The 26,760-nt window shown below is 54.2% G+C and overlaps 2 protein-coding genes across 10 annotated transcripts in view; one reads left to right on the plus strand and one right to left on the minus strand.

Moving 5' to 3' along the window:
- SBF1 (SET binding factor 1) overlaps positions 1 to 15,317 on the plus strand; it is a 45,013-nt gene extending 29,696 nt beyond the window's left edge. For 2 of the 9 annotated variants that reach the window (XM_083572521.1, XM_083572527.1), the window contains 34 exons: positions 339 to 452; positions 1,079 to 1,159; positions 1,644 to 1,757; positions 2,230 to 2,358; positions 2,480 to 2,578; positions 2,874 to 3,078; positions 3,522 to 3,634; positions 4,021 to 4,170; positions 4,267 to 4,335; positions 4,532 to 4,699; positions 4,787 to 5,049; positions 5,155 to 5,327; positions 5,438 to 5,511; positions 5,679 to 5,874; positions 6,043 to 6,179; positions 6,307 to 6,482; positions 7,249 to 7,391; positions 7,471 to 7,678; positions 8,710 to 8,906; positions 8,992 to 9,129; positions 9,635 to 9,721; positions 9,992 to 10,069; positions 10,420 to 10,604; positions 10,697 to 10,873; positions 11,560 to 11,661; positions 11,737 to 11,922; positions 12,064 to 12,190; positions 12,277 to 12,407; positions 12,562 to 12,795; positions 13,118 to 13,231; positions 13,329 to 13,546; positions 13,644 to 13,731; positions 13,815 to 13,946; positions 14,080 to 15,317. In XM_083572521.1, the coding sequence (XP_083428647.1) occupies positions 339 to 452; positions 1,079 to 1,159; positions 1,644 to 1,757; positions 2,230 to 2,358; positions 2,480 to 2,578; positions 2,874 to 3,078; positions 3,522 to 3,634; positions 4,021 to 4,170; positions 4,267 to 4,335; positions 4,532 to 4,699; positions 4,787 to 5,049; positions 5,155 to 5,327; positions 5,438 to 5,511; positions 5,679 to 5,874; positions 6,043 to 6,179; positions 6,307 to 6,482; positions 7,249 to 7,391; positions 7,471 to 7,678; positions 8,710 to 8,906; positions 8,992 to 9,129; positions 9,635 to 9,721; positions 9,992 to 10,069; positions 10,420 to 10,604; positions 10,697 to 10,873; positions 11,560 to 11,661; positions 11,737 to 11,922; positions 12,064 to 12,190; positions 12,277 to 12,407; positions 12,562 to 12,795; positions 13,118 to 13,231; positions 13,329 to 13,546; positions 13,644 to 13,731; positions 13,815 to 13,946; positions 14,080 to 14,178 (4,905 nt within the window). In that variant the 3' untranslated portion in view covers positions 14,179 to 15,317. Of the gene's footprint in view, positions 1 to 338; positions 453 to 1,078; positions 1,160 to 1,643; positions 1,758 to 2,229; positions 2,359 to 2,479; positions 2,579 to 2,873; positions 3,079 to 3,521; positions 3,635 to 4,020; positions 4,171 to 4,266; positions 4,336 to 4,531; positions 4,700 to 4,786; positions 5,050 to 5,154; positions 5,328 to 5,437; positions 5,512 to 5,678; positions 5,875 to 6,042; positions 6,180 to 6,306; positions 6,483 to 7,248; positions 7,392 to 7,470; positions 7,679 to 8,709; positions 8,907 to 8,991; positions 9,130 to 9,634; positions 9,722 to 9,991; positions 10,070 to 10,419; positions 10,605 to 10,696; positions 10,874 to 11,559; positions 11,662 to 11,736; positions 11,923 to 12,063; positions 12,191 to 12,276; positions 12,408 to 12,561; positions 12,796 to 13,117; positions 13,232 to 13,328; positions 13,547 to 13,643; positions 13,732 to 13,814; positions 13,992 to 14,022 lie in introns of all 9 variants that reach the window. The other 7 variants (XM_083572523.1, XM_083572524.1, XM_083572525.1 and 4 more) reach the window with 5 other exon arrangements.
- PPP6R2 (protein phosphatase 6 regulatory subunit 2) overlaps positions 1 to 26,760 on the minus strand; it is a 1,004,265-nt gene that overhangs the window by 928,755 nt on the left and 48,750 nt on the right. The gene's annotated exons all lie outside the window — the stretch shown is intronic.

The raw sequence follows: 26,760 nt of genomic DNA on the forward strand, positions 1-26,760 counted from the left end.
GGACTGGGGGAAAGCGGAGGCCAGGCTTGCCAGGGGGCGTTTTCAGGAGCAGGGGTGTCATCCCACTCCCCGTTCTTCTCTTGGGAACTCCCCCTTCTCTCTCCCCCCTCGCTCATAGAGAGTTTCCTCTCCTGGGGTGACAGGTGGGTTTGTCTTGGGTGTCGGAAAGGGATTCTCCTCCCGAAGGAGCCCCCTCAGACCCCCAACTCCTCCCTCCCGGGTGCCCCGGGGGGGGAGGGAGCTGGGCTGGGGCCAAAGGGGTCTCTCGGCAGCCTGGCCTGTGTCCTTTCCCTCTTTGCCCCTTGTGGACTCTGCCATTGCTCCCTGACTTTTCCCAGCTGGATGTGATCATTGCTGACCTGGATGGTGGAACGGTGACTGTCCCCGAGTGCATCCATATCTCTCTGCTGCCTGAGCCGCTTCTCCATCAGACGCGGGAAGCCCTGTCCATGGTGAGTGCCGCCCCTTGGCTCCTGCGTCTCACAAGAGGCCTCAAGACCCTTGGGCTTCATGGCCAGTAGGCAGCCGGGGGGGGGGCAGAGATCCATGGCAGGTGGTCATGTGGGAATCTGGCACTGCCAAGTGGCGTTTGGTGCTGCAAGGGGGCTGCATCCTGACCCACAAGGCCAAGAGGCCAAGGACTCATCAGGGGATGAACTCGCCATCTGAGTGGAGGCTCATGAAGTGAATATTATTAATGATAAATAATGGAATGGAAAAGTGAGAATCTGGTTGCTGTGGGGGGGGGAGGTAAAGTGGAACCCTTCAGGTTTTCTCCATGGAGTGGTGTTTTGGAGGAGAGAAGCTCCCCCCACATTATTTGTAAAAACGGGGCGTGTCTGTATGATTTACACAGAATCATAGAGTTGGAAAGGATCCCGAGGGTCAAGCATCCATGAGAGATGACCATCTGTCATGAAGCCTGCAAACTGATTCTCCAAGTAATAGGGAGAGAGAGAAGGAGTGATTCTGCTCTTGGGCTTGCAAGTGGGGGCCCAGGGGAAGGAGGGGTGTGTGACTGAAGGCCGAGCCCCTTCCCAGCTGAGCGGGGCATCCTTGCCCTTGTTTCTCTGTGCAGGTCTTGGACCCAGAGTTGGAGATTGCAGACCTGGCCTTCCCCCCATCGCCCACCATCTCTGCATCCTCCCTCAAGATGCAGGTAAGTGGTGCAGGCTGCTTGGGGGGGGGAAGCACCTGACTTGGCCTGACTCCTCCTCAGAGAAGTTCCCAATGGCCTCAAGGCACAGAGAGCACTGCAGCTGGCAATCAGCGCCCACAGAGCCATGATAGCCAATTGAGACTGTGTGCAGCAGCGGTGAAAAAGGCAGACTCCCTCTGAGGGTTCTGCTCAGCCGCTTTGAAACAGGAGGCTGGACTAGATGGGCCCTTGGCTGGATCCAGCAGCAGCAGCAGCAGGCTCTTCTTGTGTTCTTCTGGGTGGGGCCTGCAGAGCCCCTTCCCTGCCCCACAGGGCAGAGCTGCCACAGCCGGGCACAGCCAGCCAGGGGAAGGCGTGAGCACCCTTTTTGGAGGGGCAGCAGTGGGTGCTGCAGAGCCCACCCTCCTCTCCTCTGGCAGGAGCCACCCTCCTCATCCAGCTCTCCCTGCTTGACCCTTTCCCCTTCCTCCGTCTTGGGCTGCAGGACAAGGAGATCCGGGCCGTCTTCCTCCGCTTATTTGCACAGCTGCTCCAGGGCTACCGCTGGTGCCTGCACATCATCCGCATCCACCCGGAGCCAGTCATTCGCTTTCACAAGGTAGCCAAGGCGAGGGCGGAGGAGGGTTGTGATGGGGGGTTTCAGCTTCTGGGGTGGGTTGCACAACATGAAGAACAGCTTAAAACCAAAGACAAGTCACAGAAGCCCAGTGGCGCAGGGGTCCAAACCAGAGGCAGGGGTCTCTTTGCGAGGGCCCACAGAGAGCAGGAGCCGCCTTCAGGAAGCCTGCTGGCCCCGCTCTGCACGCCAGGCTGGCAAACCTTGTCTTTCCGGAGTGTGGACCAGCGCCATGAGGTCGGTCCTAAGCAGCCGGCCTGCTCTGCAGACCATCCCTGTTGCCTTTTGGAAGATCCTCTTTCAGTCAGTGTCTCTCCTGGATTTGAAATGGCTTTTGAGATGTGCAGCTGTTCTGCCCGTGTTTTGATTGCATTGTGAAGCAGCTTTGAGATGCTTCCTAGAAAGCGATTCCTCTGCAAGACCCACAAGTGCCTCTTCCTCTCCCTCGGTCTAGGCAGCCTTCCTGGGACAGAGGGGGCTGGTGGAAGACGACTTCCTCCCCAAGGTACTGGAGGGCATGGCCTTCGCTGGCTTTGTGACGGAGAGGGGGCCCCCCTACCGAGACATTGACCTGTTTGACGAGGTGAGGAGTGGCGGCTGGAGGAGATCTTCCCCCCCCCGGCCATCCGGGGCCACAAGGCCTGGGCCTGTGGGGTGGTCCAGTCACCCCGTCCCCCTCTCCCCCCACCCTTCCTCTCTCTTAGCTGGTGGCCAATGAGGCGAAGCGGATGCAGGCGGACGAAGGGAGCCGGGCCAGGGTGCTGCGCCACATCAAGGAACTGGCAGAGCACCTGTACAAAAACGTACGTGGGTGTTGTGTGTGCGGATGATGCCCCCAGCTTGGGGTAATTCTGTCTCTTCATCCTGGCACACGGCGGAGCAGGGGGCGGGGGGCCAGCTGGCACCACAGACTTTGCGGGAATCCCTTCCTGCCCCATCCAGCAGCCCCTCTTCTCCCCCACGGCAGCTGAGCAGGGCTCTGCTGCTGCTCCCTGCCCCCCAGCCGGGCTGGATGGAGGCTCTGCGGTTGAGCCCGGGAGGCAGGGCCTCCTTCAGAGCCTCCTTGCTTACCCCCCTCCCCTGGCTTGGCTTGCCCAGGAGAACCCGTATCCTGCCGTGACGATGCACAAAGTGCAGAAGCCCACGGAAGGCTGCCACCTGCGCCTGCACCAGCGGCCTTTTCCTCGCCTGGATGAGGGCACCATCCAGTGGATCGTTGACCAGGCAACAGCCAAGCTGCAAACGGCTCCCCCCTTAGTCAAGGCAGAGAAGAAGTGCATGGTGCCGTCTGGGCCCCCCCTGGGTATGTGGAGCGTGCAGAGTCTGGCCCCTGCCTCTAGGTGGTGCTGTGGGCAGGGAAGTCTTGTGGGTTGCGTGGGTCCCTGGACACGCTTGTCTGCTCCTTGGAGAGCGGTCAGGAGCAGCAGTGCCAGCGGACCCTCTCCCTGGGCGCCCTGGGGGTGCTCCCTGTGTCTCTGACTTGGAGCATCTTCGGCCAGGGCTCCCAAAGGACCGTGCTTGTGATCCCCGGAGGAGGTCATGGCAGCCTAATAGGCCTGCGCTTTGGGCCCCACCCTGCTGCCCTCTCCTTCCCTCCCTGAGCCTTGCAGAGCACTCTGGTGCTGTCCGTTGTCCTGCGGAGGCTCCTCTTCCTGCCCCCCCCCCGTGCAGGGTGTGTCCAGGATGCAGCAGGGAAGGGTCCAGCGTCTCCTCTTGGCCCGATGAGCATCTTCCTTCTCCCCCCAGGGGCCATCATGGACCGCAATGGCATCATCTTGGCCAACAGCGCCCGCCGACTGGAGGTGGTCAGGAACTGCATCTCCTACGTCTTTGAGAGCAAGATGCTGGAGGCCAAGAAGGTGAGCTCCTGGGAGCCTTTCAGCCCCTGTCCCCCAAGAGGGGACTGCCGAGGAGGCAGAATCCAGCTCTTCTGGCCATCATCTTCTTCTGCCCACTTACATTGGAGATTGTTTGGAGGCAAAGAAGTTGCCGCTGCTGCTTCTCCACTGACTGGCAGGTTTCCCTTGGGCGCCTCTGTGTGCTGCCAGGCCTCCCCTTGCAGTTGGTGGGAAATGAAAAGCCAGCCCCTCCCTCTCCGTCTCTCGGCTTTCTTGTATGGATGATTTGGAGCCTTGCTCTGGGGGGGTTGGTACTGTGTGTGTCCAGAAGGTCCCCGGGCAGCGCAGGGTGGGCTGGCTTTGCCCCTTTGGGCCCCCACCTCAGCGCTGCTCTTGCCGCCTTGCAGCTCCTCCCGGCCGTCCTCCGTGCCATGAAGAGCCGGGCTGCCCGCCACTGCCTGACCCAAGAGCTGAATCTCCACGTGCAGCAGAACCGGGCTGTGCTGGACCACCAGCAGTTTGACTTCATCGTCCGCATGATGAACTGCTGCTTGCAGGTGGGCTGGGGCCCAGGGGGGAGTGGCCAGGCCTGGGGGGCTCAGGCTCTGGACTCTCTGGGGTCCCATGCTGACTTCCCCTCCTGTCTGCCTCAGGACTGCAGCGCTTCAGACGAACACGGGGTGGCGGCTGCCCTCTTGCCCTTGGTGACTGCCTTCTGCCGCGTGAGTAGCCCTTGGGCACGCAGGGCCTGGTGGGGAGAGGGCTGCCTCGGGTCTAGATGGCATCTTGGGGGGGGGGGAGCCAGGCTGGCCCAACATGGAGGTGGCTGGGCTGGTGAGGCCGGCATCGGTTCCCACCTGGGCATGGCGGAGAGCTTGTGGCCTTTACGCAGGGTGCCTCCTCTTCTTCCCACCCCAGAAACTGAGCCCAGGGATCACCCAGTTTGCCTACAGCTGTGTGCAGGAGCACCTAGTGTGGACCAACATCCAGTTCTGGGAGGCCATGTTCTACTCTGACGTGCAGAACCACATCCGGGCTCTGTACCTGGAGGGGATTGAGGACGAGGGGGAGAACCACGTGGAGAAGGTGAGGAAAGAAGCCGGGGGAAAGGGGGCGGGGGGGGGGGTTGTCCTCGCATGCTGTGGACAATGCTTTTCCTGGTCCCCCTCCCAGGCAAGTGAGGAAGGGCCGCCGCAAGAGGAGAAGTCGGCCCTGGAGATTGCGGCCGAGCAATGTCGCCTGTGGCCCACGGTGAGCCGGGAGAAGCAGCAGGAGCTGATCCAGAAGGAGGAGAGCACCGTCTTCAGCCAGGCCATTCACTACGCCAACCGCATGAGCTACCTGCTCCTGCCCCTCGACACCAGCAAGAACCGGCTCCTGCGCGGCTCCGGCCTGGGCGATGCCGAGAGCGTCAGCAACAGCTTCATCACCAACAGGTAGCCTGCCGAGGGGGGGCAGCAGGAGGGGGAAAGGGGGCGTCCCGGCCGTGGGGAGAGCGGTCTTGGCCCCAGAGGAGCTCAGCCTCCCTTCTGCCTCGCCAGCATCGCAGGAAGCGTGGCCGACAGCTACGACACGGAGAGCGGCTTTGAGGACGCAGAGAGCTCCGACGTGGCCAACTACGTGGTGCGCTTCATCAACCGCTTTGTGGACAAGGTCTGCACCGAGAGCGGCGTCACCAACGAGCACCTCAAGGGGCTGCATGTCATGATCCCCGGTAGGTGCTCTGCCCCCCCACCCTCGGGAGCCGAGTGTGGCCAGCGGGGGGAGGCGGCATCGCGGGGTCTCCTCTCTTCCGCCTGTGACTTCCCTCCTCCCTCCCCCCAGACATTGTCCAGATGCACATTGAGACCCTGGAGGCCGTGCAGAGGGAAAGCAAGCGTCTCCCCCCAATACAGAAGGTGAGGGTGGTCCCTCCCCCCCGTGGGGGTCCTGAGCGAGAAGGAAGTGTGGGGAGGGGCTGTTCCACTCAGGAGCTGTGGGGTCGGGGCAGGGGGACCCCTTCCCAGTCAGTCCGTCCGTCTGCCCAGCCCTGACTCCATCCCCGCTTCCCCTTGGCTTCTTGCAGCCCAAGCTGCTCCGGCCCAGCCTGCTGATGGGCGAAGAGAGCGTGATGGAGGGGCTGCGCGTCTACCTCATGCCGGACGGCAGGGAAGAGGCATCTGGGGGGGCTGGGGGGGGACCCCCCCTGCTTCCAGCCGAAGGGGCCATTTTCCTCACCACCTACCGCGTCATCTTCAAGGGCACCCCAACAGATCCACTAGGTGAGAGCCGGACAGGCGGGATATTATTCTGGGGAGGGCGGGAGCTCTCTCTGCTCCTCCTCCTCCTCCTCCTTGGGGGCCTTGCTGAGCTCCCTTCTGGCAGCAGAGCCGCCCAGCTGTGTTTGAGCCCCCTGGGCTGACGTTGCCTCTTTCTCGGCTCCTCCCCAGTCGGGGAGCAGGTGGTGGTCCGCTCCTTCCCCATCGCTTCCCTGACCAAAGAGGAGAAGATCACGGTCCAGGCCCAGGCGGACCAGTTCATCACGGAGGGCTGCGCTCAGCTCCAGCTGCGCTCCTGCACATTCCAGGTGAGCCCTTGGGGGTGGGGGGGAGGCACCTGGGACCCCCTCCCCAGAGGAGGGCAGCCGTGCTCTGAGCTGGGGTCAGATTGGCCCAGTTCCCCCAGCCCTGACCCCGCCTTGCCTTGCCCCACAGTTGCTGCGCATTGCCTTTGACGAGGAGGTGGCGTCTGAGAGCGCAGAGACCTTCCGGAAGCATCTCAATAAGCTGCGCTACCCCCAGCAGGCCTCCGACACCTTTGCCTTCACCGTGGGCCACCTGAGCAAGGCAGCCCTGCAGCCCAAAGTCAAGGAGAAGAACCCGTCACTCAGGTGCGAGCGGACGCCCAAGGAGCACAGCTCAGGTTTGGGGGAGGGAGACTTGTTGGGGCTGGATGGTGCTCCCTATAGGGCCTCTTGGCTTCAGGCTGTGTCTGGTGAGAGCTGGCCAGTCCCAGCTCCTGCCTGCAGTCCATGCGAGGGTCTCGCTGGTCTCTGGGATGAACACTGCCTCCTTTTTAGTGACCAGCGCTCAGCTGGGGGCAGAAATGCTGCAAGCTCTGCTGGTGGCTGTTGTTTCCTAGGGGCACGTGGGGCCCCTGAGCCGCAGGAGGAGGCAGCAGGGCACCGAGCAGGGGCTGCAGCTGGCCCCCCAGAGGCTCCTCCCTCCCTGCTGTTGCTGCTGCCAGCCCCACACAGCCAACCCCCCATCCTCTCCAACTCTTGGGGGCCCTTTTTGGCTTCTGCTTCTCCGAAGGTGGTAGAGGGTCCGGTGGAGGTTGCCCCCATGTGGCTCTCCCCAGCCTGCGCTGGCTGGCTGCTGTTCCAGGGCCTGCTTAGGACTGAAAGGAGCAGCTTCCTTTTGCCACACCCAGCTACCCACCTTGCCTGCTGGGGCTGCACTGCCCTTTCTCCTGGCCTCTTCACCCTCTCCTTGCCCCTCACCCCCAGCTGCCCCACCTTCCGCTTTGCTCTTCTGCTGCTGCTGGTGCTGTCGGCTGGGCCAGGGGTGGGGGGAGGCCCTGAAGGGGTTTCTCTTGCACCCTCGCCAAGCCTGCGCTTGAGCTCACTGGCTGCTCTCACCCTCTTCCTGCTTTAGGACCATCTCCAGGAACCTGGTGAAGAACGCCAAGAGGACGATCGGCCGCCAGTATGTGACACGCAAGAAGTACACGCCGCCTCCCTGGGAGGCCCGGGGCAACCAGCAGCACTTCCTGGAGGACAACGAGGACGAGATCTCAGGTACGGACGGCCCTTGCCTGGGGGTGGGGAGGGGGGTCCTCTTCCTGAGCTTTGCCCAACCCTGCCTGGCTGCCTGCAGTGTCCGAAGACGTGGACCGCAGCACCTTGACCCCGTCCACCACCATCCGGCCCTCGGACAAGATGACCATGAGCCACCTGGTGGAGCGTGCCTGTTGCCGGGACTACCAGCGCCTGGGCCTGGGGACACTCAGCAACAGCCTGACCCGCTCCAAGAACGAGCCCTTCCGCATCTCCACCGTCAACCGCATGTATGCCATCTGCCGGAGGTGAGCCAGGGCGCCTGGCGGGGGGGGAGGGGGACACCCAGAACGTAGGCAGGGCACAGGGGGGTCTCCATGGGGGGCCCTTGCCAGACACGGCAGGTGAGGCTCCTCAGAAGGCAGCTGAGGGGAGACCTGGGATTCAGAGTCTGGCCACGGGATCAGGAGGAGTTGAGGAGCAGCGTCTCTGGGCCACCCCCACCCCCCCGGTAGCCTGGCGTTGGCAGGCTGGAGGAGGACATGTGCCACTTGGCTAGAAGAGGGGCCTGCACACTCCTCCTTCAGCCTCCCTGTGAAGGTCCTGCAGCCAAGATGGTGGGCGATGGACGGACTGACGGACAGGGCATCTTGCGCTACTCAGTCGCCCACAGTCCGTCCATCTGTCAGCCTCAAGGAGCAAGTTGGGCAAGTTCTGGCAAGGGGGATTCACAGATTGGATGCCCATGTCTGTTCTTCCTCCAGCTGGGGATGCTCTGCCCCCTCCCTTCACCCCCTTCTGGAGGAGGGGGACTTGAGCGCAGCCCAGGCTCTCTGGGTCTCTAGCTGGGGTTTTTGCAGTGCACAATCATAAAAAGGGGTGGGTGGGTCTGGAAAAGGTTGGCTCTGGTCCTGCCTTGGGGGCTGGGCTCTGCTGGGCCTCCCTTACCTGGAATGAGAGGCTCTCTGGCCACCTGCCTGATCCCTCTGACTGCACTCTGAGGCCCCAATCCAGAGGCTACGTGATGGTGACCAGGGAACAGGCCTTCTCTGCCCAGGCCCTGTTTCCTCTTCCTCTGCACCACCATTTCCTGGCCTTCTCTCAACTGTGGCACCGAAGTGGGGCTGCAAATGCCATTTTGCCTCTTGAAATGGCAGCACGGCGCCTTCTGGGACAGGGGGTCCTGACCCAAAGCATCTCCACTGGGTGGGAGATCACCACCCAGAAGGTTGCAAAGAAGTGTTTTGGTGGACTGCAGCAGCCCCTCTTCCTCTCTAAAATAATACTTAATAATAATAACTTCCTTCCTTCCATCCATCCCTCTCTCTCCTCCCTGCAGCTACCCTGGGCTGCTCATTGTCCCACAGAGCATCCAAGACAACGCCATCCAGCGGATTTCGCGCTGCTACCGCCAGAACCGCTTCCCGGTGGTCTGCTGGCGGAACTCGCGCACCAAGGCGGTCCTCCTGCGCTCAGGCGGGCTGCATGGGAAGGGCGTGGCGGGCCTCTTCAAGTCCCAGAACGCTCCTGCCACAGGTACAGCTGCCTCCCCCCTCCCCGCCTGGCCTCCCTCCTCCCGAGGAGGCCCTGAGGATGACCCCTTCCCTGCTGCTCCTTGCAGGCCCCTCTCAGGCCGACTCCACCAGCCTGGAGCAAGAGAAGTACCTGCAGGCCGTCATCAACTCCATGCCTCACTACGCCGACAGCGGTGGCCGCAACACGCTCAGCGGCTTCACCTCGGCCCACATGAGCAGCGCAGGTGAGGGCCTTGGGGGGGGGCTGCCCTGGGCTCAGAGGCAGCCGCGGCAGGTGGGGTCCTGGGCGTGCAGGGCGGGAGAGAGCTTCCCCTCGACCACCAGGCCATGGGGCCACAGGCCCAGGTGAGTCTTGTCCATGTGCAGCTGTTGTGTCGCCTCCACACCATCCTTGCTGGTGGATCAGCGAGGGCCCTTGCCATCTCCATCAGCCCCCCCCCCTCCATTTGTCGTCTGTCTGAGCCATCCTGGAGAGAAGAGCCCCAACCGGCCCTCTGGAGCCAAGCAGCCCTTGGCTCTGCTGGGAGCAGCAGCCTCAGGACAGGCCAGAGCTGAATTCTGGCTGAGCTAGGAGAGGCCATTGGGCACGTTGTGGGAGTGGCCAGTGCCCCCCCCCCCGTCCCGTCGGATTTTGGGTGGGGATGCCCCAGGGAGAGAAGAGGCCTTGCAGCTCCGGGGCTGGCTTGCTTTCCTTGGGTGTGGAACGTCCACCTTCTGTTGGTGCTACAGATTCTTCTGAGAAGCGGCAGCCCAAGCTGGGATCTCTTATGAAGCAGGTGATGGGAGGGAAGGACGAAGGGCCGCTTAGCCGCGGAGGTGAGATGCTGCGTGCGGCCCCCATAGAGTAGCCACGGAAGGGCCGTCTGGCTCCGGGGGGGCTGGGCTGGGCCTTCTCCAAGCAGCCAGCGGACGGAAGGGGGCCTGGTCACCCCAGGGCTGTTGCTCACAGCCGCCGCCTCTGGCTGCCTCCCTCCATCTGTCTTGCCCTCTCCGTTGGGGACAAACATCCGTCTGCCATCCATCGCTGCTGCCTCTCTTCCCCCACCCCCCCTCGCTGAGATGCCTCTCCGTCCTGTCCTCTCTCAGCCCTAGGTCACAGAGGTAGGCTCATTACCCTCTCCAGCCCCAAGAGCCTGGCATCAAAGGGACACCTCTCCCCCCGAGGTACTGTATGGGGCACTAACCTCAGGGACGTGGCATTCACACTGCTAACTTGCCCCACTGGTGCCCCCCCCAGGCAGGCAGGCAGTCTAACCCAACCTCTGTGCTAACCCTTCCGCAGCCTCACAGCATGTTCTTCCGCCTGGCTTGGCCTGCCTCTCAGCCCCTCCTAGGTAAGGACGGGCCGGCCGGGGTGCTGCGCCCGTCTCCAATGCAGCCCGCCCTGGGTGGGTGCGGCTGGGGCCGTCTTCCCCTGGCCTAGAGCTCCGGCTGGGAGGGGGCAGCAGGCTCCAGCGTCGGCCTGCAGGAGAGAGCGGAGTCTCGGGCGCCACCTGACACCCCCTCCCTTGCAGGCAAGTGGGGCAGCATCCGCGCCAGCGGGCGCATGAGCAGCTATGCTCTCAACATGGAGGTTGGCTCCCGCCTGGCCGGCAAGGAGCTGCTGAGCACGCAAGCCAACGGGTCCCCCTCCGAGGCCAGCTTCCTGCGCCAGCATCGCGCCTCCCTCTACATCATCGGAGACAAGTCCCAGCTCCGGGTACGGTTCTCTTGGGCGCCCAGCAGAGGGGCAGGGGCTGGGAAGGGGGGCTGTGGGGCCGCTTCCTGATGGCGTCTCTTGGTCCCATCCAGGGCGTGAAGCCGGACCCTTTGCAGCACTGGGAGGTGGTGCCCATCGAGGTCTTTGATGCCCGGCAAGTCAAGACCAGCTTCAAGAAGCTGATGAAGGCCTGTGTGCCAGGCAGCCCCTCCACTGAGCCCGGCCAGACCTACCTGCGCTCCCTGGAGGAGTCTGAGTGGCTGATCCAGGTCAGTGGCCAGGCGGACGCTCGAGGGAGGAGGCTCTTCTCTCCGGCCTCCTGGTCCCAAAGACTCCAGAGAGGTCAAGGCAGAGGAGGACTTGGGGGGGGGGAGGCCTTTGAGATTCGCCAGATAAGGAACAAAGTCCTCGCTGCTCGTCCATCTGTTTCTGAGGTCAGCAAAGATTTGGCAGGTAGAAACTCCGCGTTCCGGTCACCAGGCCCTGGAGCTGCAAGAAGGCCCTGGCTGCCGAGTCTCGTTTCCGTCACAGGAACCACGTTTTCCGTCCGCAGCCCAGGAGCCCCTCGCCTTGGCCAGGCAGGCAGGGGGCAGGTTCCAGGTTTCCTGTGAGTCAGAACTGGAGTGGCTTAGCAAGTTCAGGAGTTTAGTAAAATTGTTAAAAGAGCAGCAAATTAAAAGCCCCCCCCCCCAAAAAAAAAGGTCAAGAGAAAGGTATCTGGAAGGTATATATTTCCCAGCGGAGTGGCTTGGAGGCTGGGTGTTGCACAAGCGGAGTGTGGCGTTTCAGCCTGCAGCTGCCAGGAAGGCTCGGGGGGTTTCTGAGGTGGGTCTGCAGGAGCTTTTGCGAGAGATTTGTCCCATTGAAGGTCAGGGGGAGGTTGCTGTGCACCTTTAAACGTTTGCTCCAGGTGCGCTGCCTCTGCCACATTCTGGGATCCTGCTTTTCTCCACAGATTCACAAGATCCTGCAGATCTCTGTGCTGGTGGTGGAGCTGTTGGACACGGGCTCCTCTGTGCTGGTCAGCCTGGAGGACGGCTGGGACATCACCACCCAGGTCAGCCTCCTTCCCTCTCCCCCTCCCCCAGCACTTGCCCTGGAGGCCTGCCGTGACCCCCCCTCTGCCCCCCAGGTGGTGTCTCTGGTGCAGCTCCTGTCCGACCCCTATTACCGCACCATGGAGGGCTTCCGGCTGCTGGTGGAGAAGGAGTGGCTCTCCTTTGGGCACCGCTTCAGCCACCGAGGGGCACAGACCTTGGCCAGCCAGAGCAGCGGCTTCACGCCCATCTTCCTGCAGTTCCTGGACTGTGTGCATCAGGTGAGGAGAGCAGGCCAGGCCCCTGGGGGAGGAGGGCCGCCCCAGCCCCAAAATGCTTCCAAGTGGGCAACCCCTGGGAGGAGGGGCCCTGTGGCCTCTTCCTGCCCCCTCCCCACTCTACTGCTGCCTCTTCCCCCACAGATCCACCTGCAGTTCCCCATGGAGTTTGAGTTCAGCCAGTACTACCTGAAGTTCCTCAGCTACCACTCGGTCTCCAGCCGCTTCCGCACTTTCCTGCTGGACTCTGACTACGAGCGGCTGGAGCTGGGTAAGGAGCCCCCGGGGCCTGGGGAGGGAGGGCGCGTGTGGCCCCTGGGACAGTGGCAGGAGCCAAAGGCTGTGCTTCCTTGGCAGGGCTGCTGTACGAAGAGAAAGGGGAGCGCAAGGGGCCCCAGCTCTTTCGCTCCGTTTGGGACTACCTGGATCGGCTGAACAAGAAGACACCGGCCTTCTTCAACTATATGTATGCCCCCGAGGACGGGGAGGTGAGCAGCCGTGGGTCGGGGGCAGCGGGGCCTGGCTGGGGGGTGCTGGGGCCCATCAAAGGCTTCCCTGCTGGGTGTCCTGCCTTGGGTGCCGCTGGCGGGTGCCAAGCGTGGCCTTTGGGGCAGTGACTCCTCGGCTCTTTCCTTCCGTTAGGTTTTGCGCCCGTACAGCAACGTCTCAAACCTGAAGGTGTGGGACTACTACACGCAGGAGACCCTGTCGGAAGGACCCTCCTACGACTGGGAGCTGGTGCAGAGCCAGGCGGACCCCGTGGAGGAGGCCGCCCAGCCAGACACCAGCGCCCCGCAGAGCCGGCGCAAGATCGTCTGGCCCTGCTATGACAACCGCAGCCGCACCGAGCCAGATGCCATCTCCCGGCTGCTGGAGGTCAGTGGGGGCCTTGGGCGAGAAGCAGAGGCGGGAGCCGTGGGCGGGGGGTGCAGTTAGGACAAGGGCAACTGGGGCTGCTTTGGTTCTGGACTCTTCCCCTTCTTGGTCCTTCACGGCCAGCGCCGTTTCTTGGCCACCTGGACTCAAAGCTGGGAGTCACTGGGAAGCTTGTTTTCTTCAAGGCAGGTTTTCTGTCTTTATGGCTGTAGAGGTGAACTTGAGAACATGCAGCTGTCGTCCATTTCCCCCTGCTGCTCTTGATGCCGTAGGAACCCCTTTTACCTTTGCCCCCCAACTGCCCCTTCTCTGTCTCTTGCAGGAGCTGCAGAACCTGGAGATGGAGCTGGGGCAGGTCCCTGAGCGCTGGAAGGACCTCTGGGACAAAGCAAAGGCCTCTCAGCGGTCGGAGGTGCAGGCGGACCCCAGCGGCCGAGTAAGGGCTCTGGGCTGGGGGGCTGAGGGGCTGGGGGTCTTTGCCCGCCCTGCGCAGAAGAGCCCTCCTCTGACGGAAGGAGCTTCTTTGCCCCCAGGTGGCGGCTGGCTCCTTGCTGATGGCTTCTAGCCTGTCGCACCAGCGGCGCTCCTTCGGGGTCTACCTGCAGGAGAGCGGCCGCGGCAGCTCCACCATCAACCTGAGCCTGGACAGCGACAGCAGCAGCGCCTCCACCCCCTCCAGCGGGAAGCAGGGGGGCCGCAGGAGCACCAGCACCCTCTACAGCCAGTTCCAGACGGCGGAGAGCGAGAATCGGTGCGGGACCCGGCCGTTGGGGGGCTGGCGGAGGGAGGCAGGGGGTCTTGGTCTCTGCTTGCCCCTCTTCCCCCACTGACCCCTCTGCCCTCCGCAGGTCCTACGAGGGGACACTGTACAAGAAAGGAGCCTTCATGAAGCCCTGGAAGCCTCGCTGGTTTGTGCTGGATAAAACCAAGCACCAGGTGGGTGGCTGGAGGTGGGCGAGGGGAATGGGGAGGGGGCCTTCTCCTGGGGGGCTCTGACCTTCAGCCCTCCTTCCTTGCAGCTGCGCTATTACGACAGCCGCCTGGACTTGGAGTGCAAAGGCGTCATTGACCTGGCGGAGGTGGAGTCGATCACACCAGGCACCCCCACCATGGGGGCCCCCAAGATGGTGGAGGAGAAGGCTTTCTTTGACGTGAGTGGCTTCTCCCCATGGCTGCCCAAGGGGGGGGGGGGAGTTGTTTTGGCCCCTTCCTCCCACAGGGAGGGAGGAAGGCTGGCTGGTGTTCCAGAGGCAGACCTTTGCGCTCACCCTTCTCCCCTCGCAGGTGAAGACCACGAAGCGTGTTTACTATTTCTGCGCCCAGGATGTGCAGCTGGCCCAGCAGTGGATCGACCGCATCCAGAGCTGCTTGTCTGACGCCTGAGGCTGCCCTGAGGCTGCCCTTCTAGGCCTGCGCAAGTGAAGCCGGCGCCAGGGCTGGACCAGGACGGGGCAGGACTGGAAGAGGTGCTGTGGGGCGCAGAGTAGAGGCCCCCTTGGGACCCCCATCCGACTGCTTGGCAGGGGAGTTTGGGTCTGCCTGCTCCCTCTGCCTAAGAGATGCATTGGCAGGTCAGGTTGAGGGGAGTGACGTGGTCAGCAGGGTCCCCCAAGCAGATGGGTCTGGCCACTGTCAGTTTTCCCCCATCAGCATCCACAGGCGGTGGCAGATGTGCCAAACCGCCTTGCTTCCACCCCCCTAGCCCCACACCGGCTGCCCGGGGGTGCCCCCTGCCAGGGAAGGCAGTGGTGGGGAGATTGGCGACCTGCTGGAGCAGCGGAGGGGAGCAGAAACAGTGTTAGGGCCTCCAGCGCCCCTGTCCCGGCTTGGAGGTTTGGAGCCTCTGGGACTTTGGGGCAGAGGGGTGGGGTAGGGATTCTGACCCTCCTTGCCTCCCCTTGCAAACCACAAGCTCACCTGGTACTGCTGAGGCTGCAGTTAGAAAGGGACTCTGTCCTGGGGAGAAGCGCCAAGCGAAGAAGGGGGTTGGCCAGGCTCCCCCCCCGGGGGGGCGAGTGTCTTGCTGCACTCCCAGCTCTTGGTTCCCTCTGTGGCATCCTTGCAGAGGGTTGTGAGTCTGGCTGCTGGGGGCAGCTCAGCACCTGCAACTGCCCCTCCAATTGTGTGTCCTGCACTGACCCCCCCCCCAAGCAGATCATGCAGCCTGCTTTCTTGCCAGAGCAGGCAGGGCCTCCTTCCCTGGAGCTCATTTGGCCTGGCAGCCCCCGCCCCCCACATTTTCAAAGGCAAAGGGGCTCCCTTTCCTGTCCCCAAAGCGTTGTACATAGTCTGGAGCCCCAGCTGCCCCTTTGCCTTCCCCCCTTTTTTATTTGTACAATAAAGGCTGTGGCTGGTGTGCATCGGAGGGTTTTGTAACTTCCTTGAGCAGTTGTAGATTACTGAAGTTTCTGTACATTGTGTCAAACCTGCAGAGTTCTTGTATTGTATTGTGCCTAGAGGAAAAAATATATGGAGAGAAAAAAAACTAATGGAATTTAATAATAAAAAAGAAATACACAACATGTTGATTGTTGCGTGTCCCATGCAGCACTTGAAGCAGGAGGCTTGTCCTGGCAGAGGAAAGCCAGCCCGGGGGGACGGGGACTGGTTGCGTTCAGGGGGGCATCAATGCTCCTTGGCAGGGCGGGGGGCTGCCTGCTATCTCGAAAGAAGCTGGAGCTTCTCCTTAAGCTCCCAAGCCTGACGCAGTTGCCAGCACTCCATGTTTGGATTAAGGCGGTGGAGCAACTTCAGGCGTTTCTGGAGCAGACGGATTATCTCGATTAATTTCCATCTGGTGTCAGGGCTGGTTTGGGGATTGAGATGGCCAGCATTGCCTGATGGAGGACCTTTAGCAGGAAAGAGGTGCCAGGGCCACCCTGCCTCACCTGCTCTCCCTCTCGGAGGCTTTCAGAGGGAACCTCTCGCTTGGATGAAGCTGTAAGGCGTTTGGGGGTCCTCAGTGTGCTGGTGCTGCCCAGCTCTGTTTCCCCATTAAATCTGTTTTAGGAAAGGCTGGGAAAGACCAGGACCAGTTCCTGAATACACAGTTGGACTGGATAAGAGCCGGTCAGCTGAGACTGAAGCCTTGGTGGACAGAGGCTTGTGGGACTGTGGGTGGGGGGTGCTTGGATGCGGGAGATGGCTGCCCTGAAGGAGCAGTTATGGCCTTGAATCTGTCATGGGAGACTTAGGTGGCCTCTATGGCAAGGCGTGCTTTTTATGAGCCATTCCTTAATAACAGTTGACCACTATAGTTCATGCGCTGTTAGCCTCAGGACTGGATTACTGCTGCATGCTCTGCGTGGGGCTGCCCTTGGCCCTGACCCAGATGCTTCAGCTGGTGCAGAATGCAACCTGAGACCGGCACTGGCTTCCCATCTGCTAGCGGGTCAAGTTCTTGCACACTTAGTGTCCAAAGCCCTGAATAACATAGACCAGGGTGGTTCAACTTCTCAGACCAAGTGGACTGCAAGGGTACCTGGACACTGACCCCATGGGCCACATGATGGAATTAAATTTCCATATCATAAATTAAAAGTGTTTGCAATATAGTTAAACTGCACAAATAATATATTTAATTGAATCTATACAAGTAAATACACAATGAATAGATTTAAAATATGTATTAAACAAAATTTAATACACAAAGAGATGTTTGCACTTTTCTTAATGCAGCCACTGAGTCCTTCTCAGGATAAAAACATAGGGTATAAATAAGTTCTTCCTGTTGTTTTACCAGAATCTCCTTTCTTGTCTCCTGAATCCTTGGTTTCTGATCTTCCCTCTGGCACTTCCTTCATCTTCCATTGACTCCTCCCACGAATATGGAGATTTCTCTCATCTCTTGGTCTCCTCTTCAGGCTAAACATGTGACTCAGTATTGTCCACTCTGCCTGGCAGTGGCTGGGGGAGGGGGGTCTTTCCATTGCTGCCTTCCCACCCTCCCCTTTCAGCCAGAGAGGCTCCTGGGGACTGAGCTGGGGGAACCCTCTGTGTGCAAAGGAGGGGTACCACCTTATGGCGCCCCTCCACCTGGAACTGAGCCCGATTCGGCAGCATCTGGTGATGTGGGTGCTCAGGCACTGAGCCTTCCTGTGAGAAAAGGTGGGTGTCCTGGGTGGGATTTGTGAGATGCTGGAGTGGACGTGACTCACATTTGAACCCAAACATCGAATCACAGTTCCTGCCTCTCTCCAGCAGCTCCATTCACAGATGCAGCAGAAAAAGGAAGGCAGAAAAAGAAGCAAGTGCCTAAAAGAAGTTTTTTGGGGGTTACGAGAGACGCCTGGCTCAAGCCCGGCTGGGCAGGTGCCCCTCATTTCCCTTAGTGGCTCCAGCCATGGCCCCTTCTGAGTCTGGAGGCAGACATGGCCGAGGAGGAGGGGAGGCTGCTGCGCATGTTTCACAAGTGTGCTATCATAAGCACAGCACCCCATAAAGGCATCCATAGCTCTCTGCAAAGGACCCTTTCAAGAGAGACTCGCATTCTGCAAATGCCAGAGTCAAGCTGTCAAAAGCTCTGCTGTCAAAGCAGTTGTGCCAGTCCCTCCAGTGGCCAGAGAGAGCAAAGCAGGCAAATGCACTAGTTACTGAATGAAGCTGTCAACGGTCAAAATGTAGCAACTTACACAGCAGGGTATGGAGACTTCCTCGAACGCCCAGAAGTGATAAATTAACTCTGCTTTCTCAAGAAAATTGTATATTTATAAATAAAATACTCTATAAAATGGTTTTTGAATGCTTTATTGTGATTAATTACAATAATCACCCATATCCATTGGGATTCTGGGAAACTTTGTTGGCATCTGTCTTGGGAAAATAGAGGGATGCACCTTTGGGAGTGAAGTCAAATTGTTGGAAGGTTGCAGCCCCTGCTGTGGCTGTAGAGACTGATGTGGGACAGGCTGGTTTAGTTGCAGCTGGGACAGAGGAAGGCCCCCACACCGTGGCCCAGAGGTCATTCATCTCTAGTACCTGCCTGCCTGTCTCCAGGCACTGTGCCCTCCTGCGTTTGCAGAAATCTTTCTGTTGCAGAGTTGGCCTGCTAATGGGCCTGGTGCTGGAAAGCAGCTTCCCATAGAGCAGTTCCTTGGGGATCCTGCTATTTTCCATTCTGTGGGCATGATCAAGCCAGCATAGGTGTTGTGCTCCTTCAGGATAGTTTGTCTACTAATGCCCCCCCAGCCCCCCACCCCACTTGCACTCAGCTCATCGGTGGCTCCAAGAAGCTGTCAGCATGCAACAGCAGCCAAATGTCAGGAACGGCTGAAAACCATGGCTACCATACCCCTGGAGCGCAATGCCACATAGGCAATAATCCGTCCAGGTAATGCAGGGTTTCTCTAAAACAATGGGTCTCAGTAAGCGTGATTGGTAAGCTATCTTGTTACGTTGGCCCAGATGGTCCAATGAATAGAATGTGTTAAATCTGTTAATCACTGGAAGTGTCATTTTGCCAAATTTATTTAATTTATATAACGCTCTATACCCACAGGTCTCGGCGGTTCACCAGATAAAATCACAATATAAAAACACAAAATACATACTGAAACAGCTGAATACCCCCCTCCCCAAGAATAAAACACATAAAAACAGTTAATAACAAAACAAAAACCATTAAAAGCAGTTTGAAAGAATGTAAACAGTATTCTCCGCTGGGCAAGAGCAGTCCTTTTGTAGTCTGCTAGGCCCTGTCCTAGGCCTGGGGGGGGGGGGGGAGGCAGGAGCAGGACCCTCAGACTCCCAGCAGGTGATCGAAATCTTGTTCAAAATGTGTGAGGCCTGTTTTTCACAGGATGCCTCGATTGATAAAATGTTGCTTAAGCTATCACTCCTCCTAATTTTGTGGTGCATCGTTGATGTTTGTATACGTTCTACTGACATTTGTGGAGTGTGATTTATTACTGCTGCACAGGAAAACCTAAAAAAGGAGAACACTTTTTGTTGTTGTTTCTCCTTTCTTTGCTTAAAAAATGATCAGAGACGTAAGAACCTGCCTTGTCTTTTTATATGCCCGATTACCTTCTCTTTTCTTTTCCACTCTGACGGGGGAACCTAGAAGGCAAGGGCCACTTACTAAAGCAAACCGCTATTTTTGTGTCTCAGACGGGGCTTGGGGCCCTTGTGGCTCCTGGAAAGGTTGCCCCATGCAAGAGACCAGCACTAGGACACCTCACCATGGCACCCCCCTTTGGGGAGAAAGCCCAGGTGCCGCACTCCGCTTTGCCCCCAGAGCTGGGGGGGTGGAGGGAGACAAGCCTTCCTTGTCAGCTGCCTCACTGGCCCAGGATGGCCCTCGCCAGGCAGCCCAAGGGGCCCTCATGGGGTCATCTAGGGCACCTTGTCCACCCTTCCTGTCCCTGTCCTGCTGCAAAAACTGCCTGGCTCAATATGGAGGCCAAATGGCCGAAATATTGGGAAATACTGGAACAAGAAGGAGATAAATTGAAATTGCAGAGTTTTGAGAAATTAAAAGATAAAGTGTGAGACTGGCTTCATTATTATCAAATAAGAGAGGCCTATAATTTGGATAAAAAAATTGGCTTCCAGGTGGAAAAATCAAAATTGGAAACAGAACTGTTAGATCCCAAAACTAAGATACTTTCAAGAATGTATAACTTGCTGTTAAAATGGAATACGCAGGATGAAACGGTTAAATCTGCTATGATTAAATGGGCACAAGATGTTGGACATAACATTATGTTCGCTGACTGGGAACAGTTGTGGACCACAGGTATGAAATTTACGGCATGTAATGCCCTAAGAGAGAATATTATGAAAATGATTTACAGGTGGTACATGACCCCAGTCAAGCTTGCAAAAATATATCATTTGCCCGATAACAAATGTTGGAAATGTAAAGAAAATGAAGGAACATTCTTTCACCTTTGGTGGACGTGCCCAAAGATTAAGGCTTTCTGGGAAATGATCTATAATGAAATGAAAAAGGTATTTAAATATACCTTCCTGAAGAAACCAGAGGCCTTTCTCCTGGGCATGGTCGGCCAATTGGTGCCAAAGAAGGATAGAACTTTCTTTATGTACGCTACAACAGCAGCAAGAATACTCATCGCAAAGTATTGGAAGACACAAGATTTTACCCACCCTGGAAGAGTGGCAGATGAAGGTGACGGATTATATGGAATTAGCGGAAATGACTGGCAGAATCTGAGACCTGGGAGAAGAGTTGGTGGAAGAAGACTGGAAGAAATTTAAAGACTATCTTCAGAAATACTGTAAAATTAATGAATGTTAAAAATGATGTTGGATTGAAAATAAGAGGCACTAGCAACAAAGTTAATGAGAATATGCAAAAATGAGTTGATAATGGATGAAAATATAGAGCTATAATATGTTAAGATATAGAGTTAAGATAAACGAAAGAGGGTAAGGATTTGCTGATTTGTTTATTTAAATGGGAATACAAAAAGGGGAGGTGTGAGGAAGTCAAGGAAACAAGCTAATGAGTTTAAAGTTACAAAAAATGGGTTTGTTTTTAACTCTTTTGTATCTATTTGTTTTTTATACTTTGTATTTTTATTTTTTATGTATTTTTGTATGTGTTTTTTTGTATTTTGTAAATTTATGTTTTTGTAAAATTTTAATAAATATTAAAAAAAAACGCCCCCCACCTCCCTTGACCCCAAACGGCTGGAGGGTCTAGGGAGGTCCCAGCGGCATGCCGGGTGGCTCCAGGGCCAAGAGCGCAGCCTTGAATGGCAGATGGCAAACAGAAAGAAGATTCACAAGAAACAACTCTGAGATCTGGTAGACAATACAAAGTGGACTCTTCTATGCAAAGAAGGGCCTCTGTATCAGGGGCCTCAGGAACTGCAGCTGTCACAAAGGCAAGAGTCAAAACAATGTCTTCGGAAGAAGCGTTTACAAAGGCCTTGGGAAAAATAAGTGATTCTCTAGAGGAATTAAAGAAACAAGGTGCTGAAACAAACAAGAAAATTGAAGAAATTTCTGGGAAAATTGATTTAAATACTAAAAGTATAACTGACCTTGGGAACAAAGTGAACTCTAATGCAGAAGCAATTGGGAAACTACTGGAAGATTCATCTACAACGCGAAAGATAGCTGAAGAAGCTAAGGAAATTGCCACTGCTGTTGAAGGGAAACTTCCACCGGTGTACAGGAAACTGGATGAGTATGAACTGACATTTTCTATGCAGGATATGCAACGCAAGGAGAAAAATCTGAGGATTAGACTTGTGCCGGAAAAGGAGGGAGACAACTTGGTGGATTATTTGACAAAAGAGTTTTCTGATTTTTGGAAACAAGATCTGAAAGAAGAAGAGTTCAAAATAGAGAGTGCATTTAGGTTGGGAATAAGACAGAAGAAGAATAGACCCAGAGACTGCTTGATAACTCTAAGATCCAAAGAAGAGCGGGATAAAATATTGAACCTGCACTACCAAACAACCCTTCGAATCGAGGATTTTCACATTGAGATTTTTAAAGATATCCCTAAAAGTATCTTGGATGCAAGAGGTCCTTATAAGGATCTGGTGACACTACTGAAGAGGAACTACATACCATTTAGGTGGGAGTTTCCCCAAGGCCTGTCTTTTAAATATAAGGGGAAGAAAAGAAGAATAAAAACAGTGAGTGATAAAGACAAGTTCCTGGGAGAACACGAAGAAGACCTACAGAAAGAGACCCATCCAGGAGAAGGACATCCTTCAAGATTAGATACGGATACAGAACCACCGACAAAGGACAAACAACAATTGGGAGCTGTAGGAGGAACTAAATAACCACATCATGGCTTTGCAACTTCTAACTTGGAATTGTAATGGTCTAAACAACCCCCGAAAAAGGAAAAATATATTTTATGCTTTAAAGAAAGACCAATTGGACTTGATTTGTTTACAAGAGACCCACGTGACAAGAACACATAGAAAATTGTTAATAAACAAGAGATTGGGACAAGAATTTATATCTTCAGATAAAGTTAAAAAAAGAGGAGTGGTGATCTACGCAAAGGAAAAATTGCAACCAAAACAAATCTTTAAAGATGATCAAGGAAGACTTCTGGCAATTGAAATTCAATTTCAAGGAGAAAAATTTTTGATAGTGGGGATATATGCACCAAATGAAGGGAAAGCAGAATTTTTTAAGAAGTTGCATGAGATTTTAATGGACTATATGGATTACAAACTGATTATGATGGGAGACATGAATGGAGTAGTTTCAACAAATATGGACAAAGCACAAAGACAGGTAGTCACAAAAGACGGAAGACTACCAAAAACTTTCTTTGAAATGACTGACAATATGGACTTGATTGATATTTGGAGAACAAAACACCCATTAGAAAGAGAGGGAACCTTCTTTTCTGAAGCCAAAATGACATGGACACGGATTGACCAAATTTGGGTGTCTAGCAGTATGGCGTCGAATATAAAGAAAGTGGAAATCTGCCCAAAAACCTTCTCCGACCATAACGCAGTCAAGATGGTGATGAAGCAAACAACAACTGGTTCCTTCAGATGGAGAATGAATGACACCTTATTTAGAGACGAGGAGATTTGTAAGAAGGCCCAAAAAACTTTGAAAGATTATTTTGAAACCAACTTAAGGACTAAAGTAGAAAAAAGAATAGTATGGGACGCAAGCAAAGCCGTGATGAGAGGGTTTTTGATACAACAAAATTCAATAAAGAAAAGAAAGCAAAATGAGAGGAAAGAGAAAATCTTGGAAAAGATAAAAGAAGGGGAAAGGAAACTAAGATTGAAGCCAAAATCACAAGAGATATTAAGAGAAATCAAATTGTATCAAACACAATACATGGAACTGATGAATCAAGAAATAGAATGGAAAATTAAACAAATGAGGCAAAAGACCTTCGAATCGGCAGATAAATGTGGCAAGTTATTGGCTTGGCAAATAAAGAAGAGACAAAAACTCAACACGGTAACAAATTTAGAAGTGGATGGAAAGAACATATGCAACCCAGTGGAAATTAGGAACTGTTTCCAGAGCTACTTTAGACAATTGTACACACAAGGGCCGCAGAAAGATAAAGACATACAACAATTCCTCGAGAAAAATGGGCTGAAAAAGATCTCCCAGGAAAGTAAGACAATTCTGAACCAGGAGATATCAGCACAGGAAATAGAAGATGCCATTCAAAACATGGCGTTGGGCAAATCACCGGGACCGGATGGATTGACTTCCAAATACTACAAAGTTTTGAAGGAAGGGCTTATATAACCTCTGAAGGAAGTCTGTAATGAGATTATGGAGGGGAGAAGGGCACCCGATACGTGGAGAGAGGCCTACATTACACTTATACCAAAGACAGAGACTGAAAAGACCCAACTTAAGAACTACCGACCCATCTCCTTACTAAATGTGGATTACAAAATCTTTGCTGATGTTTTAGCAAAGAGACTGAAAAGAGTTTTGATGGAGGAGATTCATGGAGACCAGGCGGGCTTTCTCCCGAAAAGGCATTTGTCGGACAATGTAAGGAATATAATTGACATTTTGGAGAAGTTGGAAGTGAATATAAACACTAAGGCTGTGTTGATATTTGTGGACGCCGAGAAAGCCTTTGACAATATTTCTTGGAGTTTCATGTTGAAGAACCTCCGGGGGATGGGGGTAGGCCAAGGGTTCGAAAATGGTATAGGTGCAATATATTCTGAACAGAAAGCTAAACTAATTGTAAATAATGTGGTAACAGAAGAGTTTAAGATTGAAAAAGGGACACGACAGGGGTGCCCTATCTCCCCACTACTCTTTATATCGGTCCTCGAGGTTTTGCTTAATATGATCAGGAGGGACCAGTTGGTTAAAGGGATTCAGGTCGGAGCTAAACAATATAAACTGAGAGCATTTGCAGATGACCTAGTACTCACACTGCAAGAGCCAGAAGCTAGCACAAAAAGAGTTTTGGAAATAATTCAAGAGTTTGGTCAATTGGCAGGATTTAAATTGAATAAGTCAAAGACTAAGGTATTGGAGAAAAATTTAACACAGACTGAAAAAGAAAGGTTTCAGAATGAGACGGGGTTGACTGTGGTTAAAAAAGTGAAATATTTGGGTGTGAAAATGACAGCTAAAAATGTGAATTTATTCAAAGATAACTATGAAAAAACTTGGATAGAAGTGAAAAAAGATCTGGAGATTTGGTCAAATCTGAAGCTTTCCTTGTTAGGTCGAATTGCAGTTATAAAGATGAATGTATTGCCAAGAATGTTGTTTTTGTTTCAAGCATTACAAATTATGGACAAAATGGATTGTTTCAAGAAGTGGCAGAAAGATATATCTAAATTTGTCTGGCAGGGCAAGAAGCCCAGAATAAAATTTAAGATATTAACGGATTCAAAGGAAAGAGGGGGGTTTGCCCTGCCAGACTTTAAATTGTACTATGAAGCGGCAGCTTTCTGCTGGCTAAAAGAATGGCTGCTTCTTGAAAACACGGACATTTTGGATTTGGAAGGATTTAACAATATTTTTGGGTGGCATGCATATTTGTGGTATGACAAGGTTAAAGCGCATAAAAGTTTCAAAAATCATATTGTCAGAAAAGCACTATTAAATGTCTGGGTCAGATATAAGGACCTGTTGGAAAATAAGACTCCAAGATGGCTATCACCAATGGAAGCCAAGGCAGTCAAAAAGCTGAATATGGAGTCGAAATGGCCAAGATATTGGGAAATTTTGGAAAAAGAAGGGGACAAATTGAGATTGCAGAGTTTTGAAAAAATAAAAGGGAAGGTGAGAGACTGGTTACATTATCATCAAATAAATGAAGTGTTTAAATTAGACAGTAAAATAGGCTTCCAGGTGGAAAAATCAAAATTAGAGACTGAACTGTTAGAATCTAGTACTAAGAATTTGTCAAAAATGTATGATCTGCTGTTGAAATGGAATACACAAGATGAAACGGTAAAATCAAGTATGATTAAATGGGCTCAGGACATCGGTCATAACATTATGTTCGCTGATTGGGAAAAGTTGTGGACCACCGGGTTGAAGTTTACGGCGTGTAACGCCCTAAGAGAAAACATAATGAAAATGATTTATAGGTGGTACATAACCCCAGTCAAGCTTGCAAAGATCTATCATTTGCCTGATAATAAATGTTGGAAATGTAAAGAAAAGGAAGGTACATTCTTTCACCTCTGGTGGACGTGCCCGAAGATTAAGGCATTCTGGGAAATGATCTATAATGAACTTAAAAAGGTATTTAAATATACGTTCCCAAAGAAACCAGAGGCCTTTCTCTTGGGTATCGTCGGCCAGGGGGTGTTAAAGACGGATATAACTTTCTTTATGTATGCTACAACAGCAGCTAGAATACTTATTGCAAAGTACTGGAAGACACAGGATCTACCCACACTGGAAGAATGGCAGATGAAGGTGATGGACTACATGGGTTTGGCAGAAATGACGAGCAGAATCCGAGACCAGGGAAGAGAAGCGGCGGAAGAGGAGTGGAAGAAGTTTAAGGATTACTTAAAGAAATACTATAAAATTAATGACAGTTAGAATGATGTTGGGCCTAAAATAAATGGTTACTATTAGTAATGGTTAAGACAGAGAGAATAAGGACGATTAATATAAATCTATAATAAAATAAGGGAAGATTCGCTGAATAATTGTAAGAACTTGGAATACAGAAACGGGAAGCAAGAGGAAGTCGAGGAAGTAAGGTCTAAGAAATTAGGACATGAAATTGTACTTGTTTTTTGTTTTGTTAACGTGTGTTCTTTTTTGTATGTTTTGTTTGTGTTAATATAAAAGCTGTTTAATAAAAAATATTATAAAAAAAAAAAAAAAAAAAAACAAGAGCGCAGCCTTGACTGGCCCCAGAACAACAGCAGCTGCAAATTGCCCAGCTGGCTTGACTGTCATGGTTAAGCCTTCCTTTGTAAAGCGCTGAACTTAGCACAGGATAATAACAACATTTGTACCCAGTCACTCTGGGCAGCTTCCAACACAATGAGACATTAAAAACTTCCCCATATAGGGCTGCCTTCAGCTGTCTTTTACAAGTTGTAGAACTGTTTCTTTCCCCAATATCTGACCGAAGGGTGTTCCACAGGGCAGCTGCCACTATCAAAGCGGCCTTCCCAAAAATTGCTTGTGTTTTATATATTTGTATGCTACTTCCAGACTTTGGGACAAGCGGCCGCCTTCATCTGCCCCGGCTGCAACTAAACATCTCTCCCAAGTCGGTCTCTCCAGCCACAGCAGGTGCTGCTACCCTCCAAGTTTGACTTCACCTCCAAAGGCCCTCCTCCATTGTCTCCTGAGACAGACGCCAACTTTCAGACCTACGTGGTAAAAAACGGGCTTATACTTTAAAAACAACACACACAAATACTCTCTCCTGCCTTCCAGCAAGGCATCTCAGAGACTCGCAGCCCACCTGAGGGATTCTGCTTCCCAGGGAGGCCTCAGGCAACGGCTGCCTCTCGAGACCAAAGGGCAGGACGTTGCGGTAAAGGCTGTTCCTGACAAAAAAAGGGGACAGCCACATGGTCTCCCTAGCTTCGGATACAAATAGTTTTCAAAGTGTTTTAAATTTGAAAGTGATACTTACTCCTCAAAAAAATCCTTTCCGCATCCTCTTGGGAGCTTTTCTGCCAGGATGGAGGCTTCCGCTCAGAAAACTTGCCCCTGCCTTGAGTGGACATGGGGGAGCGGCCTCCTTTGCCCTCCAACTACGGGGCACCAAACACTAAGGAAGCCAGCTGGTGAACTGGCACACAGGGGGGAGCTGCATTCAGGGACAATGCTGGGGGGGGGGGAATGGCAAAGCAAGCCCTGGGAGTGTGACCATGGATGGAGAAGAGAGGGGGAGTCTGAGTTGGCATGTGGGCTGGCCGTTTTCCATGAAATATTCATTCTGCTTCTGTTTCCACTTTCCAAGTGGGGACTAAATCCACAAGGGGGGGAGGGAGGGGGCAGCACCGGTTTCCCTGAGGGGCTGCAATGCCC

The sequence above is a fragment of the Podarcis filfolensis genome (assembly GCF_964270895.1).
Source record: "Podarcis filfolensis genome assembly, chromosome: 10".
Lineage (NCBI taxonomy): Eukaryota > Metazoa > Chordata > Lepidosauria > Squamata > Lacertidae > Podarcis > Podarcis filfolensis.